Source organism: Danio rerio, chromosome 16, assembly GCF_049306965.1.
Source record: "Danio rerio strain Tuebingen ecotype United States chromosome 16, GRCz12tu, whole genome shotgun sequence".
NCBI classification, from domain to species: domain Eukaryota; kingdom Metazoa; phylum Chordata; class Actinopteri; order Cypriniformes; family Danionidae; genus Danio; species Danio rerio.
In genome coordinates, this window is record NC_133191.1 from 20,307,512 (window position 1) to 20,327,550 (window position 20,039).

The 20,039-nt window shown below is 35.3% G+C and overlaps 1 protein-coding gene across 5 annotated transcripts in view; it reads left to right on the forward strand.

The window, feature by feature from the left end:
- Positions 1 to 20,039, forward strand: part of slc6a19b (solute carrier family 6 member 19b) — a 38,411-nt gene that overhangs the window by 5,531 nt on the left and 12,841 nt on the right. For 4 of the 5 annotated variants that reach the window (XM_073924629.1, XM_073924631.1, XM_073924632.1 and 1 more), the window contains 4 exons: positions 8,243 to 8,557; positions 15,579 to 15,719; positions 18,461 to 18,598; positions 18,726 to 18,907. In XM_073924629.1, coding sequence (XP_073780730.1) covers positions 8,353 to 8,557; positions 15,579 to 15,719; positions 18,461 to 18,598; positions 18,726 to 18,907 — 666 coding nt within the window. In that variant the 5' untranslated portion in view covers positions 8,243 to 8,352. 5 annotated transcript variants of the gene reach the window in all.

Below are 20,039 nucleotides of genomic sequence, written 5' to 3' on the forward strand. Positions count from 1 at the left end.
TTTAGGAGGTTCGCTCTAAGAGTAAGAGCATGGGTGGGGATGCTCGACCAGCTAGGTGACAAAGGAAGTATTGAACTTCAGTTTGGCTTACACGTAGCTAGACTCATGTCCAAACTGCCCCATGATCTTCGAGCAAATTTCAAAAGGTACGTCCACCCACTCAGAAACCCCATACCTAACCTGTTAGATTTCTCAGACTGGCTCGAGTTTGAATTGCAGGTGCAGCCCACAGACAGTAGAGTTCATTTGAGTGAGCTAAAAGGACGTAGTGTTCCATATAAAGAGGCTCAGGGGCCACGCAAACACCCTTAACAGCCAACTGCCATCCTGCACAGTACAGATCAATCTGTGAGCAGTACAACAACAAAGGAGCCAGAGAAAGAATCCTTTAACAGGTCAGTGTACTTTCAATACTGTGACAACAAACAACACTCTCTTAATCAGTGTAGTAATTTTGCACAGCTGCCTTCTGAGCTGAAAGCTAACTGGATTAAAAATAATAAAAGATGCTGGAAGTGTAGAGGGAGACATCAGGCAGCACAATGCAAGCTGAAAGCTGCATGTAAGGTTTGCACAGGAAAGCATCTAACCACTCTGCATGATGTAAATAGCAGGTCTGCAGCAGCAAAGGGTCCCAAAGTGCAGCAAGAGAGTCAAATGCTATACATAGACCGTCCAGTAGGTGGCAGCCAGGTTCTTCTGAAAATCAGCAAGGTACTGTTGAACAATGGCAAACATACATTGACAACTTATGCCATACTCGATGATGGTTCAGAGCGCACAATCTTACTGCACAAGGCAGTGCAGCAGCTTAAGATCATTGGTGAGCCAGAGAACCTTGCTCTGAGGACAGTCAGACTTGACACACTAGTGCTTTCAGGTCCCAAGGTGTCCTTCACTCTATCCTCTGCCTCTCAGCCCACCAAGAAATTCAAAATACGGGGTGCGTTCACTGCAAACCATTTAGGGCTAGCAAAGCACTCACATCCAGTTCAAGCTTTACAAGAGAAATTTAATCATCTCAAGAGTCTGCCTCTTCATAGTTTCTCTCAAGTACAGCCAATGTTACTCATAGGCTCTGACCACCATCACCTGATTGCCCCAATTGAACCAGTCCACTTTGGTCCATCAGGTGGTCCTGCTTGTGTCAAAACCAGATTTGGCTGGACATTGCAAGGACCTGCCAATGTTGTTCAGCATCAGCTCTCAGCACAGCAATGCCTATTCACCTCAGTTGTCTCATCATCTGATCTTCTGCAAAATGTTGAACTACTATGGAAAATAGTCACCTTAACATACAAAACAGAAAGGGAAGTGAAGCGCTCACGCTGTGATCAAAATGCCATTAATTTACTTGAGTCTAAGACCGTAAGGGTGGATGTGGATGGAGTGAGCAGGTATGCTACCCCTCTGCTATGCAAGAAAGAGATGCCAATGCTACAGGCACCAAAGGAAGCAGTCCTTCCTCAGCTCAGAGGCCTAAAAAATGGCTTTGCAGAAACCAAGAGTGCGCAAGATCATACAACCAAGAGATTGACAGACTAGAGTAAGCTGGTTATGTAATTAAACTTAAACCGGAAGCTGTAGACCAGTCACAGGAGTCTTGGTACATACCACACCATATAGTTTGCCATAATGAAAAAAACAGAGTAGTGTACAATTGTTCATTTCGGTTTGAGGGTCACAATCTCAATGAGTATCTCTTGGCAGGTCCAACTCTTACTTCCACTCTCCTGGGCGTATTACTTCGATTTAGAGAGCATACAGTTGCCGTGACAAGTGATATTAAGGGAATCACCAGAGTTTCACCAGAGTTGCTTCTGCCAGAGGACAAACCTCTGCTCAGGTTCCTATGGAGGAACATCCAGCGAGAGAGCCCAGTAAATGTGTATGAGTGGCAAGTATTGCCCTTTGGAACAACATGTAGCCCATGCTGTGCCACTTTGCTGTTTTAAAACATAGCCGGGACCACACATCACCAGATGAAGATGCACGCATGTCTGTGGAGAGACACTTTTATGTTGATAATTTCTTGCAGAGTGTACCTACTGAAGATAAAGCTACAAAACTGGTGAATAAACTACAATCCCTTCTGGCCTCAGGTGGGTTTGAACTGAGACAATGGGCAAGTAATATTCCCTCCGTTGTAGCCCACCTCCCGCTTGAAGCCAGATCAGAGAAGAATAAACTGTGGCTCTCAGAAAAGCAGTGGAATGTTGCAGAGTCCACTTTGGGCTTATGCTGGCTCTGTCAAACAGACACACTGGGCTACAAGGCCTGGCAGTGAGAAAGGCAAGTGCCCACATTGAGATACATCTATCATGTTTTGGCTAGCCAGTATGATCCCTTGGGCTATATTGTCCCATATACCACCAGGGCTAAAGTGCTAATACCATGGTTGTGGGACAAAAGTCGTGATTGAGATGACCCCAAACTGCCCAATGATCTTCAACAAGCCTGGTGTACATGGGAAGAGGAGCTGCAGAACATTGAGAGAATTGTATTCCCACAATGTTACACTAGCCCACATCTGGATGCTGAAACATGTGTTAGGGATATTCACACGTTTTGCGATGCGTCAGAATCTGCACACGGATCCGTTGCATACCTTAGAACACAACATACAGAAGGCCAAGTGGAGGTTTCATTCATTGCAGCAAGATCCAGAGTTGCACCTAAGCGGCAGCTGTCTATACCAAGATTGGAACTCTGCGCTGCCCTAACTGTAGCTCGGTTGGAAAGCCTTTTAGAAAGAGAGCTTACTCTGCCCATCCAACACCTAACATTATGGAGTGACTCAAAAGTAGTGCTGACCTGAATTTAATCGGAGTCCTGTAGATACAAGGTGTTTGTGGGCACAAGAATTGCCGAAATCCAAGAATTAACCTCTCCTCAAGCATGGAAGTATGTTAAGTCTGAAGATAATCCGGCAGATGATATCACTTGTGGTAAATCACTTTGGCAGCTTGCACAACCTACAAGATGGAACCTAGGGCTTCATTTTCTCCGGCAAGACCCACTTACTTGGCCCAATGACTCAGCCAAACGCTGACAACACTGATAATGAAACAAAGATAAGCTTTTGTGGCTAAACTAAAATAGACCTTTCCCAGGCCATTCAGGGATTCTCTCAGTTTCACAGTTTCTCACAAGCAGTTGAGTCCAAAGCTTTGGAACAATTTGGCCTAGACAAGAAACCAGAAGGTTTATCCGCCAAAGATTATGCAGAGGCCGAGATCACCCTACTGAAAGAAGCACAAGCTACATGCTTCCCCACTCTGCCCTCTAACAGTCGGTTACTTACCCTTGCTCCAGAGCTGGACAAATCTACCGGGCTCATTAGAGTTGGTAGGCGTCTACGGCGGAGTGAAATGGTTGATGCTGTTCATCCCATAATACTAGAACCCAAACATCCCCTGAGTCAGCTACTCATACAGCGTTTAGATGAAAAATTGCATCACCCCGGTCCTGAAAGAGTATATGCTGAGATCCGCCGACAATATTGGATTTTGAGGGGACGATAGGCTGTAAGATATCAACATAAGTGTACTGAGTGTAGAAAATGGAGAGGCAAACCTGAGATCCCACATATGGCTGATTAACCCCCTGCTCACCTTCGACTTTACAAACCTGCATTCTATTCAACTGGTTTGGACTGTTTCGGACCTTTCATAATCAAAGGGGGGCAGCACAACGAGAAACGGTGGGGAATTATCTTTAAATGTATGACGACTAGAGTGGTATACATTGATGTGCTAACCAACATCAGCTCGGACTAATTCCTCATGGCTCTACGCCGATTCATTGCTCGAAGAGGAAAACCCCATGAGCTCTTTTCAGACCAGGGTACTAATTTCAAGGGGGGTGAGAGAGAAATAACAGAAGCATTCAACAACTTGCAACCTACCCTGAAAAGCCAACTTGCAAAGCAACAAATTGAGTTTCACTTTAACCCACATGGAGCTCCCCATTTTGGGGGTATATGGAAAAGAGAAATCAGATCACTGAAAGCTGCACTCAACCAGACGCTTGGAGCACAACATGTGTCAGAGGAAGTACTAACAACAGTGCTTGTAGAGATTGAGGGAATTCTCAATTCCAAGCCGTTGGGCTATGTACCATCTGATGTTTGGTTGAAATTGACCCTATAACTCCAAATAGCCTTCTAATGGGGCGGCCTGACTCCAGCTTGCCACAAGTCGTCTATCCAAAAACAGAACTAATGAGCAAGAAGCAATGGAGACACAATCAAATACTGGCAAATCATTTCTGGGCACACTTCATAAAGTGCTATCTGCCTCAACTACAGACCCGGGCAAAATGGATGACTGACAAGGCCAAGAATCTGGAGAAAGGGACAGTAGTGATAATAATCGATTCACAACTTCCCAGAGCTCTCTGGCTTGTGGGTAAGATTACTGACACAATACCTGGAGCAGATGGGTGTATAAGAACTGCTGAAGTACAAGTGGGTGATCGCAAATATGTTAGACCTGTGAGTAAATTGATTCGTTTACCACAGTTACCAGATGATGATAATTCTTAGGCCTTTTCTGTAGTAAATTTACTAAGTAAATTAGGGCGGCTGTTGAAAAGGCCAGGTATATCTGGCATTCTAATTTGATGCTGGTTTGATTGACAGCTGGGTCTGGCCTGCCCAGAAGACGCATTATCATTTCCGTTCCTGTAGCCGGACATTGCAGTTCAATACATTCTGGCTAACAGCTTGATGCAGTGGCTTATTGTGTGTGCGTCACGAGAAGTAAGTGTTCATGCCTTCTGTCTGTGTGCTTCTAACACTTACTATATGGGTTTAGTGTTGTAACGCAAACTTTGAATGAAGATCGAACCGCATGGTTTCATTTAAATCATCAACGCGGGTGGTGCGTGATTCCGAGCAAATGCCATTATTAACAATGCACATGTTATCCCGCAAGTTTATATACCATTGAATTGTGTTGATATGTAAATTAGTGAAGTGTTAAGCAATGTAAATGCCATGTTTACTCAGTATTTGGGCATTGGATCTGTCTCACATTTATGTGTTTACTCATGCATATTTAGACCTGATGCTCTGTTAATCTTTACTTTTATGCCATAACTGATGTTATATATATTATGTCATGTTATATTGTTCTGTATATTATACAAATTGCAGTTTAATCATTGTGGTATAGTTCTCTCTTGTTTCTAGAAAATACCACACACACACATGCATGTGCCTTTATGACTGCAAATAAATGCTGCAAAAAAATCAGCTAACTACAAAGCCTGACTTGTGCGCTCTTACCGACGCCCCCTGGTGATCACATCATAAATAGTAAAGCCAGTGCCATTTAATAAACTCACCAACATAATATTAAAACTACACATAATATAATAATTAATACATTATTATTGTAATAAAAATGTGGAGAAAGCAAATTTACAGAAAATATATAAAGTGCACAATTGCTCTAACAGTTTTTCTCAGTTGTTTACACACATTTTCTGAAAGCATATCTCATCAGAACTCTACACACAAATCACTAAACGCACACACATTGGGCTTCTGTGTTCTCTTCAATTGTACTGCAAAATGAAACCCTACATTCAAAACAATGTGATTTCTTCTCTAAATGATATTTTGTTTTCAAATGACACACACAAGCCATCACATCAATAGACAATTATAAGAACAGTTGAACACTTATGTGCTTAATGTAAAACACTATGACCACTTCTTCTCCATTCATCATAATGATTGTAAGTCTTTTTTTTTTTTTTTGTCCAGTGTTACAATTACTACATAAGCCTTCAGAAGTGCATTGTAAAATATTTCAGAATATTGTTTTTATACAAAACAAACAGATATCAAATATATTTTACTGTATTTTCCCCACAAATACAGTGTACACAGTTATCCTCAACCAACACAAAGTTATACATAACGTGGTCTACATATGACATCAACAGAAGTGTTTACTAAATACAGTTACAGTAAAAAATAAAATAAATAAATAAACAAATAAATAAATAAGCTATACTGCATCCTCCTGGCCAAGCAGTGGGGGGAAATGTCACCTTGCATGGCGAACCCAACCACGAAAAGTATCAACTGCTATAGCTTGAAGAAGAAAAAAAAGTGTATTTTAAATCTGCAATTTGAGTGTAAAGCAGGAATTGTGCTTGTGGTTTAGCAGAATTGGTTCAGGGGGTTGGTGCATCAGTCTGAAGTACAAGTAATTGTGTGTAAACAATTGGGAGAAACTATAACTAGCAAATAAATATTTTAGTTTCCATGGGTGATCATATTTGTGGGCTACATTTGAATTAAATATAATGTAGCATTTAAGATTACTTAACATATTTATTTATTATTTTAGATAAAAAAAGTCACATATGTTCAACATTTTTGCATATCATATGAAAATGAAATATTAATTAATTTCATGAATACGTTTTCCACGTTTATTGCTCTTTAATCTATAAAATAGCTTTGTAATGTTTGTTGGATACAAAACAGATATTAAAGTAGTATTGTTTTAATCACATTGGCATTTCTGTGTGGAGTTTGCATGTTTTCCCTATGTTCGCGTGGGTTTCCTTCAGATGCTCCGGTTTCCCTCACAAGTCCAAAGACATGTGGTATAGGTGAATTGGGTAGCTAAATTGTCCATAGTATGCGTATGGAAATTTCCCAGTGATGAGTTGCAGCTGGAAGGGCGTCTGCTGAGTAAAATATATGCTGGATAAGTTGGCAGTACATTCCGCAGTGGCGACCCCCGATTAATAAAGGGACTAAGCTGAAAATCAATGAAACTAATCATCATCATTGAAGGCATCACAACATTGAACGCTAGAGGGCACTGTAAACAAACGGAAATATCAGAAAGATTTTTATGAATCTCATCTGAACCGTGTGTGCGTGCTGCGCGCGCTTGTGTGTATGTGTGTGTACATTTAACTTAAAATTAAAGCTATAGCTGAGGTTAGCTATTTTGAGGCTATTTGTGGAATATTTTTAGCGATTCCAAAGGTTACTGCAAATTATTATATAGCACCAATAACACACTGCTGTTGCTGTAGCCTATAAAAAATAACAATAATACACTGTTGTCTAAATAAAAGCTTTAGAGATACCAAATATATCATAAATAATAATTTAATGTATTTTATTAAAAAGGAAAAAATGATTCATAATGTTAATATTTTTATACCACGTTTTATGCAATTGGTGACTTATCTAGTTTTTAATTGATTATATGCTTAATCTTTACTCGGACAATGTCTTTAGTAAATATTTGATAAAATGCTACTAAAACTCTAAGCGGATGTACATTCAGTTATTCAGTATTCAGCAGACTTTCAGTCAGCAAAAAAGGAAAAAATACTATAATTAAAATCACCAATATTCTATGTTTACCAATTTAAAAAAAAAATAAAGATTTTTTTTTGTTATTTGCATTGTTAGAAAAAAATAATAGAGTAGAAAAGTAGACAATAAGTAGAAAAAAATAGAAAAATTGATATTGAAAATATTTTTAAGCTTTTTCTGTTGACCACAAAAGAAGATAAAACAGCAACCGGATATGATATGATGATATGAATGCCAATGGCTGCATTATCAACATTCTTTTCAAATCCATAAAAGTTTAGAACCACTTGATGAGAAAATGATGAGGAAATGTTAATTTTTGGGTGAACTATCCCTTTAAGTTCTTTCTAAAATACACTTTAAGCCCAAAACTCAAAACTATTCTGAAAAATTCAAATTCAATTATTTTGTTTTATTGTTGTATCTACATTTTAAAAACCACACTTGCCATTTAACCAAAAAATTCCCAATAAAAAAAAAAGTCCAGATGAACATAAATTGCTGACCCAGCTCTTGCATATAAAAGTTCTCCAGTGTTTTTGAAAACAAAATCAGCTTTCAAACATGAATCACAGGAAGTTATCACAAAAACGTCATCCCTTTTCCCGACTTCTAATGACTCATTGAAAACAATACATGCAGAGTCAAAATGTTCTTTTCCCTATTCTGTTTGTGATGTTCAAACTGTTAAGGATCTTTGACACCGACTTACCTCTAAAGTCCCATAAAGATCATTATCTTTAGTTATTAACCACAAGAATGGGTAGGAAAACACAAGTGCATGTCATCCGATTCTCAATCTCTGATAAGACATTAATTATTGCCATGCGCAGAGTCTTCTTTCCACATTATTCAGCTGACGAGACATTTTCTGCATCTTCATAGATGGACTGGTGGGATGATGCCAAAGTCCACTACATATACCCGTCCCTTTCAGACAGAGAGTCCTTATCTCTGTGCAGTCTAGCCCATCAGAGACTGAGCCACCGGAGATCATGAAGCTGAAGCTGGTGCTGCCGAACCCGGGTCTTGAGGAGCGGATCTTGAACCATGAGGCGCTGGAGAGGCTGGAGGTGGAGGAGGCTGGAGACAGACCCAAGTGGGACAACAAAGCCCAATACATGCTGACCTGCGTGGGCTTCTGTGTGGGGTTGGGCAATGTCTGGCGGTTCCCCTACTTGTGCCAGAGCCATGGAGGAGGTGAGGGGTTTAACCTTCATTAAAATTCTCATTGGAAAAAACATGGAGTGTCAGTACAAGGGGTTATTACAAGACCTTTCGACTTTTATGTTTAAGTGATCTGCACCAATTTAAATATTTTTGATTTGACGTGTTTTATATATTTTATTATTTTATATTTTACTTTATTTTATCTGCATTCAGCTGAAAAGTTTGTCTTATTTCCCAAAGAATGTAAAATTACAAACCTCAAAATTAAAATATTTATATGAGTGCAGGTATTTTTATTTATATGTTTTTTATCATTTGGGGAAACAATATGACGAATGTTTCAGCTCAACCCCGATAAAATAAAGTTGAGCTGAAATGTTTGTGGTTTTGTTTCCCAAAGAATGTAAAATAAAAAACGTCAAAATGTTAAGATTTAAATGAGCACAAATCACTTGGTTACCTCTTGAAACAAGTTATACAGTATATAAGATGAGTGCACCGGTGGATACTACACTACTGATGTTATATGTTGCAATTATATATGTTGCAATGTCAGTGAAGTTAGAATACACTGTAAAACATATTTGACCATGACAACATATGTTTTTATGTAGCTTTAACTTATTTTTTAAGTTATGCAAATTTTAACTTTAAGTCAGTTTAATTGATGTAAGTTGAAGTGATAAGTAAAGTTAGTTTGGTTAAACAAAAACATGTAAGGCAGCCACAATTTTAAAAAATTTTTTCTCACAAAACAAAGGGATATTTGCATTTTGAATGCACTAAAAAAAAAAAATCGTAAAAAAAAGGTCAAATGACTGGCATTTGAGGCTACGGCTGCATAACAAAAACCAAAAAATTACGTTAAAATTTCTTTGTTAAAATACAGTGCAAAAAAGAATAATATACAAATATTTTTATTAAAATGTTTACAGAAAAACACTGTTATTTTACAGATATTTTCTAGATTATTCCGATCAAATCCACTGAATAAATTTACACAATAAGAGTTTTACAGAGAAACACTGTTATTTTACAGACTTTACCTAGATTATTATGAACAACATCAATAAAGTGACTGCACTAAAAGTTAAAGAGAAAACAATGTTATTTAAAAGAATTTTCATTAAGAATTAAATCATTATGATTAAACGCCTTTAATAAAATGCCAAGACATGCTCATGGTCGTGATTTAACAGTTTTATTTTGGATCAAAAAAGTTTGGAAAAACAACAAACAAGATAAAACTGATTAAATAATAAATAAGTAACAGTATATATAAATAGCATAAATAAATAGGTAACAGTATAACTAGACTTAGCAATTGGTGCGTGCATCTGTGTTGCTTTTAAAGTCCATGTAATCAGTTCATAACATTCCTCTGACTGAGCAATTAGCGGAATCCGGAACAGGTGCATATGAGCGCTCTTAGTGTGTAACTTTATTCAATGGATTTGATCGTAATAATCTAGGAAATATCTGTAAAATAACAGTGTTTTTCTGTAAACATTTTAATGAAAATATCTGTAGATTTATAATTTATTGCACTTAATTTCAACAAAGAAATTTTAGCGTAATTTTATGGTTTTTGTTTTGTAGCTGCCAGTCATTTGACCTTTTTTTACTATCTTTTTTTTTTTTTTTTACAGTGCACGTAATTACAATTTAATTTTACATAATTTTAAATGTTCTTCAAAAAACAGGAAAAAAACAGTATAAAAATACTGCAATTTTATTGTATAAAACAGACAAATTGCTGTAATTTGTCATTACTTATATAGTACATAAAATAACAGTCAAGCTGTTAATTTACAGTTTGTCATTTTTACGAACTTTTGAATGTAATTAAAAAAAACAAAACAAAAAATACTGTAATTTCCCTGTATAAAAAACACAAATGTCAGTTATTTGTCATTTATAATAATTTACCTAAAACGAAAGTCAAACTGTTAATTTAGAGAGATTATTTGTCATTTTCCTAAGTTTTGATTATAATGTGAAATGACAAAAAAATACTGTAAAAAAATGTAGAGATTCTTTCTGTAATTTTTTTTATTTTTTACATTGTGGGCAGTATTTGTATAAATGCTAAATCTGTTATCCTTTATGCTTCATTATTTTAAACATGTTTAGTTTAACATGTTTTATTTAGTTTATTAGTTTTTACTTTAATTTTTAAGTTACAAACATTTTAACTTGACTTTACATGTCAGTTTAATTGGTGTTGAGATTAGAAAAGTTTATTTGATTAAACTTGAAAATTTAAGGCAGACACAATTTTGTACTACCAATAAAAGATTGTTTGCATTTTAAAGGGATTGTTCATCCAAAAAGGATAATTACGTCATCATAGTTATCATCTTGTTTCAAAATTTACTTTAATTTGTTTTAATAAGTTAATTAGTTTTCAACTTTTTTTAAGTTATGCAAATGTTAACTTGATTTTTAAAGTGAGTTTATTTGATGTACGCTGAAATGATTAGTGAAGTTAGTTTTAAGATTGGTTAAACTTAAAAATTAAAGGCAGCCACAGCTTTTTACATTGTTTTTCACCCAATAAAGGATGAACATTTTGAAGGGGTAGTTTACCCAAAATGTTAATTATTTAATCATTTACTGTATCCTTCTCTTGTTTTAATAGATGTACTCTGAAAATGGCAAAAGACTATAAAATGCTCAATAATTATGCAAGTCAAACAATTCACTTCACTTCAATTCATCTTTATTTCTGTAATGGTTTTTACAATGTAGATTATTCCAAAGCACATACATAAAACATAGCAAATAAAAAGCCATACCATAATAAGCTGGTGTAGTTGTATTTGAATTCATTTGGTGCAATAAATGTTGCTGTGGGACTTTAATTCAGTTTATTTTAATTCACTTTAGTTTAATACAAATGTCACTGTTAAAGGATTGTCCACTGAAGAGCCATCAGCCTCGACCATTAAAAGTAAAAATAACAATAACATTTATGTACAATTGAAGGTGTTATTGATATTGTACAATTCATTTCTTAAGCAAATAATTCTGAAAATAATTTTATTACTTTTATGCTGAATAACATTATAGTGTCCTGGGGCCTCATGTACGAAGACTTGCGTTGATATAATACTAAAACATGTGCGTACTTGGTGTACTCTGAATCCCATACATGTTCACTTTGTATATTAGAGCCAACATGAAAATGAACGCACGTGCACAAGCGCAAAACCTCCCCCTGCCTCCTACTCCCTAATAAATAATGACTCCACTTTGGCAAAACCAAAGGAAAAAGCAATGGCAAAAGTAAGCAAGAAGAGAAACTTCACAGAATGTGAATTGGAGGTGCTCCTATCGGAGGTAGACCGGAGAAAAACTGTGTTATTTGCAAGTTTGACCTCCGGAATTAATACCAAAAAAAAATAAAAAAATAAAGTGGGAGAGTTTAGTTGACGTGATTAACGCAGTGGGGTCCAAACATCGCACTGTGAGTGAATTTAAAAAATAATTAGTCCGATGTAAAGGTGCAGGTTAAGAGGAGAACATTGGCACACCATCAAAGTGTGAACCGAAGAGATGGGGGAACAGGGGATGCTGAACTAACACGCTTTGAGGAGAGAATTACCTCAATTGTGGGCAACACTTTACTGTCTGGAGTAGTATCTGTGTCTGTGGGAGACACAGATGTATTAGAGGAACACTTTGTTAGGGCGGTATAGCAGCACCCCTCTGGTCTCAAGGCAATGCCACCAGCATTTCAGCTGCAATATCGCCAGCTCCACAACTGACGAGTGCAAGAATGGGCATCATTGTATTTGCCCTCTTGGTCAGTTTGTAGGTTGTTAACAGCCACGTCCTTAATGGATAACCGATATCTCCTAATATGCAGTTAAATAATTGCACTCAATAAAAGATTAAAAAATAAATAACTTAGCTGGAATAACATCTTTAAATACATCACTCATTAAGAAGCCACCCATCGGGCACCCTGCCACATTGGAGCGTTCTGATTCAACCATTGACAATGTCATCTAATAAGGCCAACAATGCCATTGCCATAGACTAAGGGTTGTATACATTTGCAAATGCTTTTATATGTTCTAAATCACATAATTGGTAAATAAATATATATATATATATATATATATATATATATATATATATATATATATATATATATATATATATATATATATATATATAGTGTTAATTAACCTATTTTATCAGTTATAAATTAATAGCAATGTTTTTATTTTATTTTTTTTATTCGAGAACCAGACAGAACTGTTGTATAAATGTATATATACACTGTATATGTATAATGTATATTTATTTAAAGACAGTGGCTGTTTAGTTGCTGATGCAGTAAGAATCTCTCTGGTATTCCAGCTTTACATGTATGTTTTCTGCTGTGAAATTTAAGACATTTGGGTTAAACTGAACTTTTCTAATTAACTAAAAAAAGGTATCATTAAAAGTATTCTTCTAAGCATATATAGGCTATTACTTCATACAACCGTACAACCATTTGCTTTCAGTGAAAAAAATGAGTTCACTTGAGTATTGTGTATAGCAATGTAGTCCATGTATTTTCACAGCAAGACAATTGTAGCTGCCAGCATTTTAACAGCAAGATGCTGTAATTTAACAGTAACAAGCTGGCAACTGTGCTGCCAGTAATTTACTGCTTTTTTAACGGGACAATTTTAACAGTGATATATATATATATATATATATATATATATATATATATATATATATATATATATATATATATATATATATATATATATATATATATATATCATTTGTTTAAGGCAGAAAGATCATTATTTAATTAATCCCGAAAAAAAAAAAATTCTCTTGTGAGGCAATTAAACCAGTTGAATTAACATTAATTGCATGAGTTCAATTTCATAAATCCATCGCTTATAAAAGTTTACAAAGAACTACCTACCTTAATATTTAATTATATGGATATATTTTATTTGTTTAGTATGGGTTTACAGTAGTTACAATAACTACAGTGTACTCCGTGTTCTCTAACAAGATTATAAACTCAAGTATAAATTTGTTTAAGGGATTCGGTTTTACGAGATGGTTATCATAAAGCTTTGACTCTTGATTTCCTATATTGATTTTTGCAAGGTTTCCTGTGAAGTGCAATAAATGTAACTTTTTTACTACAGGGCTCAGCTCAAGGTTAACTAGACAGTATGGTGAGTTGGCTTAAAGTGACAAGTCTACAAGGGTCACAGTGTCCCTGCAACCATTAACCTAACTACTGTTGAAATGCCTTTTATTATAAAAAAGGGGGTTTCTTGTTTTAAGTATAATAAAATAAAATAAAAATGAATTATTATTTAAAATTATTATTTGAAATTAACACTTCAGTATAGGGACAGATTATAAATATTAAACATGTCTATTATTACAGTTTCTCTCAGTCGCTTTGGTGCATTTCTTACAACACTATTTACATTTGCACAACAGTTAATGCATTTCTCAAAACAGTTAGACATTTGTGCACTCCTTCCAACAAATTGCAAATGCTTTTGGACATACATCAATTGCTTTCACACAACTCTCTGCTGTTTATAACATTATCATTTGCTTATGTCATGTTAGTCAAAATTAACTAAACTTGTGAACGCTAAATAGTCATTCTATATAAAACTAATAGTCCTCATTTTATTACTTGAGTCATCTCATACAAAAATGTTGAACTACTTGTCAAAATCTGTCTAGCAAATTTTATTAAAAAAAAAAAAAAAATTAATCTTTATTTTCCTGAAATTAAAAATTGAACAATTTCATGAATGATTACCAGACCTATGTATGTTGTAGGTTCAGTTCCAATATGTTGTGCAATATTGTTCACAGTTGTGCACAGCTTTACCCAAAGGAAGTTTCTGTTTATTGTAAATAAGGGTGTATTTGTTCTTTTGCACAATGCTGTGAATACATTTGAATTGCAACGAGCATATGCAGTAAAAATTTGAAACATACATATTCAGTGCCGTGTACTCAGATACCTCACTAAATGCAGTGATGTCTAACTTTACTGTAGTTTTCAAATGGCTGGGCATATAGAATATAGTGCTGTTTTGAGCATTTTCAGGAAGTGTCACCAACATCTGACTTTTTTTGCATTGAAAAAATGTCCAGAGTAAACTGTCATAATGAAAACATGACAAAGCCATTTGACTATCTTGTTCATAAACAATGGTGTCAGGACTTTTCATTTTGATGATACTGACACTTTGATTGACATGAATACTTGCTTTTAAGGAATGAACTATCCATTTTGAGCAAGTGACACACTTTTGCAGGTTATCAACTAGGTTTTGCAGTTTGTACTAATTGTTTTGGCAAATGCACTAATATATATATAGTCAAGCCTGAATTATACATACCCTGGTATGAATAATTTCAGATTTGAGTGTGTATCAAAACTCAATTTTGAATAAGTAATGTGCATGCTAAGCACTTCATATAAATGATATTGAGATTTATAATTCACTTGAAAACTGTAAAAAAATATATTAAAATCACCCTTAACAATTGCTCAGCAATACACATTACCAATCAAAATTGAGTTTTGCTATATTTATAAATTGATAGATAGATGGATGGATGGATGGATGGATGGATGATAGATAGATAGATAGATAGATAGATAGATAGATAGATAGATAGATAGATAGATAGATAGATAGATAGATAGATAGATAGATAGGTAGGTAGGTAGATAGGTAGGTAGGTAGGTAGGTAGATAGATAGATAGATAGATAGATAGATAGATAGATAGATAGATAGATAGATAGATAGATAGATAGATAGATAGATAGATAGATAGATAGATAGATAGATAGATAGATAGATAGATAGATAGATAGATAGATAGATAGATAGATAGATAGATAGATAGATAGATACTGTAGATAGATAGACAGAATTCTTCTCATTCTTCTTATGCTATACTGTAAAAATAAAAAAACAAAAACACAGAAAATCAGACTGTATTTCAGAGTGTGATGCATTTGGATAAAAAGGTATTTTCTTTCAGGTGCCTTTATGATTCCTTTCCTGATCCTGCTGGTTTTTGAGGGAATCCCTCTTCTCCATCTGGAGTTTGCCATCGGGCAGCGACTGAGGAAAGGCAGTGTGGGTGTCTGGAGGACTATTAACCCATATATGCTTGGAGTTGGTGAGAGAAATTTTGAACATTATAATAAATAGTTCCCTATATATATATTGCAACCGTGGGAAATATGAAGCTGGTTACTTGTAACAAAAATGCATTTAGTGCAGGGATGACAACACTAGTGCCAACAGGCCAAAGTTGGCCCATAGTAACCATTGATTTGACCCGCCATCCCAAATAAGAAGAGAAGAATGATGGGCATGGTTCAGAGATTGTCATTTCAAATCTCATGTAATCTTTTGTTTGTTTGCTTTATTGTTAAAAGCTAACTAAAATTAAATGTTTCAATTAAATGTTGTAAGTTATTCAGATTTAGTATAAATGTACATACTGTCACCCGATGGTTAAAAGACAAATCAAGGCAAAAGGCAGATTCTGCTTGACTAGTGTTATCATTGAACTCCACTGTGTAATAAATTTGATTGTTTATGTTTTATTGCAATAAGTTATCATTTTAAATGGCTCTCAATGATATTTATACATAAAGTTTGGGCACTGCTGATTTAGAGGATGTTGCTTTACATGTTGCTGTATCCAATGTCATATTTTATCATTATAATGTGGAAAGAACTTAAAAACTCATTAAAGTACATTATACAGATGTGAGTCAGCAGTAGATTGGTTGTGCATTGTGTGTGTGCTGTGCAGGTTTGCAAATTGTGATCCAACCTCAGAGAGGGTTGGAATAAGCAGCAGTTAACAGTCAGTGTCAAATCAAAATTTACAATTTTTATTTTGCTAGCTCACATTGTTATTCTTAAAACGAATAATTTATCAGTGCAGGAAATCCACTGGAAAAAAACAAACATATATACTGTACATGAAGAGTTCAAGTGCTGTCTGAAATTTTCCTCTAAAAATTGGCATTTTTATCATTTATTCATTTTCGGCTTAGTCCCTTTATTAAACCAGGGTCACCGCAGCAGAATGAAACGCCAACTTATTCAGCACATTTACACAGCAGATACCCTTCCAGCCGCAACCCATGTCTGGGAAACATCCACACACACACTCATACACTCATACACTACGGACAATTTAGCCTACCCAATTCACCTGTATCGCATGTCTTTGGACTGTGGGGGAAACCAGAGGAAACCCGCACAAACGCAGGGAGAACATGCAAATTCCACACAGAAACGCTAACTGACCTAGCCAAGGCTTGAACTAGTGACCTTCTTGCTGTGAGGCGACAGCACTACCTACTGCACCACTGCGTCACCAGCATTTTTCTCAGCCTCCTATATTTATGTTTAGTTATTTCATATTAAAGGCAATGAAATTTAAATTTAAATTTTAGACGGCACTTAGAGGTTTTTGCATCAAGACCCTTTATATGTATATATATTTATTTATTTTATTAATCTTTAATTAAAGTCAGATTTTTGCTTTTGCATTTGGAGTGGTGGTTTGTCCGTTGACATCAACGTTCAGGTAACTTCCAAGGCAACTGTATATTGATACTCTCTTTTACTGTTAGTTTTCTATGAATGAATAATGCCCAAAAGAAACCCCCACCCCTACTCAATACTTTATTTCAGTTGGAATTACATAAACATACTGAAAAAAAAGTCTCAAAAATTTCTGGTTTACATGGACCAAGAGAGCTCACTGTGTACTGAGGTGTTTTTGACGGTTTAAAAAGTGTATTGATTTGCATTACCACTGAGCCAAAGAACCAAAGAAACTTACAGACTTTTTCATTAATCCCCTAAAGAATCCTATCAACTTTAAAGCCCACATGGACCAAAAACTGCAACCATTTTTGTTTTGTATTGTGATGCAGTTCCTAGAGAAATGGAATATTAAATAAGAAAACGGGTGTGGCTTTTTTTTTCTACTGAAGATTGGCAAAGGGGTTTTAGAAGAGTTATTACAACACCTAACAGACACCTCCTCACCATTTCATATATAAATACACATTACATTACATTACTGTTTGACTGAGAGTGACTTAACCACACTTAATAAGTCACATAATCCGAGAATTTAACTGAAAACAAACAGGAAGTTTGTTTTCTAATTTTAATTTTAGATTACAAGAGGAAACCTTTTTTTCTTAATGATTTAAATTTCGTTTGTACTTTAAGGGCTGTCTCAATCACAATATTCTTCCAATCCACTAAAACATGCAATTCCTAAAAAGTTTCAAGATGCGCTGCATGAAACTAGGCAGCAATGAATCTCACCATGTTTCCCTAACAGAATGACTGAAGCATGAATCGTGACAATGATAAGTTGTTAAAAATGTCAATGTTAAATGCAATATATGAAAAAAATTCTGTAAAATCTCAGTTCTGTTGTTGTGCATCAATACCAGTAGTAATGTTGTACTATTATTCTCATGTAACCATCTGATTTACTATTTAAAACGTGGTGCAGAGTTGTGTTGGTCTGAAAATAGCAACACGTTGCACCAAACACTGTGCCGGGTGTATGATAGGGCCAAAAGTCCTAAACAAGTCGGCAAAATTATGAACAGGACATATTGATCGACAACCCCTGGAGATGCCTGAGATGGCAGCAGACTGAGGGACTGAGGGCAACATAGGGAGCTGACTGAGATGCACCCAATAACTGGGAAGATCTGAAAGTGTCAAATTTTCATCAGTTTTCATCATTCTTTTTCAAATGTCTAATTCTTTCGTTTTGATCTTCACATGGAGATTTGTGCAGCATTACATATTACTTTGTTCATCAGATTCCATTCTGTGTAGAAGCTAAGCATGTGTTGTGTTTCACAGGCATTGCATCTATGTGTGTGTCTTTTCTGGTCAGTCTGTACTACAACACCATCATAGCCTGGGTTATGTGGTATTTCTTCAACTCCTTCCAGGATCCTTTGCCCTGGAGCCAGTGCCCCATCAATGAAAACAGAACAGGTATAATATGAGCATGCTGAGGAGGAGGATTTTATTATTATTTTGATTTCATTTCTATGTCTATTTCTATGATATTTTGGGTTTACTCAAGGTTTGTTTCATCTTCAATGTTATTGTTAATGGTCAGGACCGATTCCAGAGTGTGGGAAGAGCTCACCAGTGGATTATTTCTGGTATCGTGAGACTCTGAACACTTCAGCGGCTATAGATGATACGGGTGGTCTGCAGGTGTGGATGGTCCTCTGTTTGATCTCTGCATGGGCAGTGCTGTATGTCTGCTGCATCCGTGGAATAGAAACCACTGGGAAGGTAAAGCTGCTTAAATAAAGGAGGCGATAGGACAGGAATATTTCAGAATCTGAATCAGTTTTTAATTAATTAAGCGAGTCTCAGTTCACAGTAATAATAAAAAAAAAAGTTTAACATGCATAAAGGAACAGTTCATCAAAAAGGAAATTCTGTCTGTCATCATCTGTTCACCCTGTACTTGTTTCAAACATGTTTGAGTTTTTTGTTCTGTCAAGCACAGAGAATATTGGAAACGTAACCACTGACTACCAAAGTCCTTGTTTTTTCTATGGATGTCAGTAATTAATGTTTTCTAAACATTCTGCAAAATATCTTTTGTGTTTAATACAAAAACTCAAACTGGTTTGTAACAATTCAAGGGTGAGTAAATTAACAGAATTTTACTTTGTGCGAGAACTACCTTTTTAAGGATGCGTTTATAATTAATATTATGATCATAATTAGGCATGGGACGATAACCATTTCCAAGCTATACAGCTGTTTGAAAAAGTCAAGGTTTAACCACCAAAATGTTCTGCTATACTGTTCCTGAGGTATGAAAAAGGTTTTTGCTATTCTAAAAGATGCTATTCTAAATTGTAAAGGAATCTGTGTTTTTAAAACAAATGAAGACAGTTCAAATGTTTACCCTGACATGCTTACTGCTCCAAAATATTTATTTTTTTTCTCAAAATAACATATATGTACTGTTTAAAGGGTAAAAACGTTTTTATTTTTTACCCAGACATTTAAAAAGATTATATTTTACAGCAGTAATCGCAATAGCGTGATACTGTAAAACTGATATTTTTATCCAAGGTTATCATACCATCAAAATCGGCCTATGCCTAATAATAATAGATAAATATGTACTGTATATTATCAACAAAGTTAATATTATATTACTCACAATACTTCAGCTTGTTCCCAGCTTTATCCAGCATCAGCACAGTGGAATGAACCAATAATTACTCTGCAATTTGTTTTACACAGAGAATGCCCCTGCCATAATCCAATAAATAAATAAATTAATTAATTCTACAAGAAATAATTAAATTAAATGCAACATCAATGTAATTATTAGAAGAGGTTTGACTAACAAGCAGTTTAGCGAATTTATTGTGAATCCGCTTCATTACCTACAAAAATCATA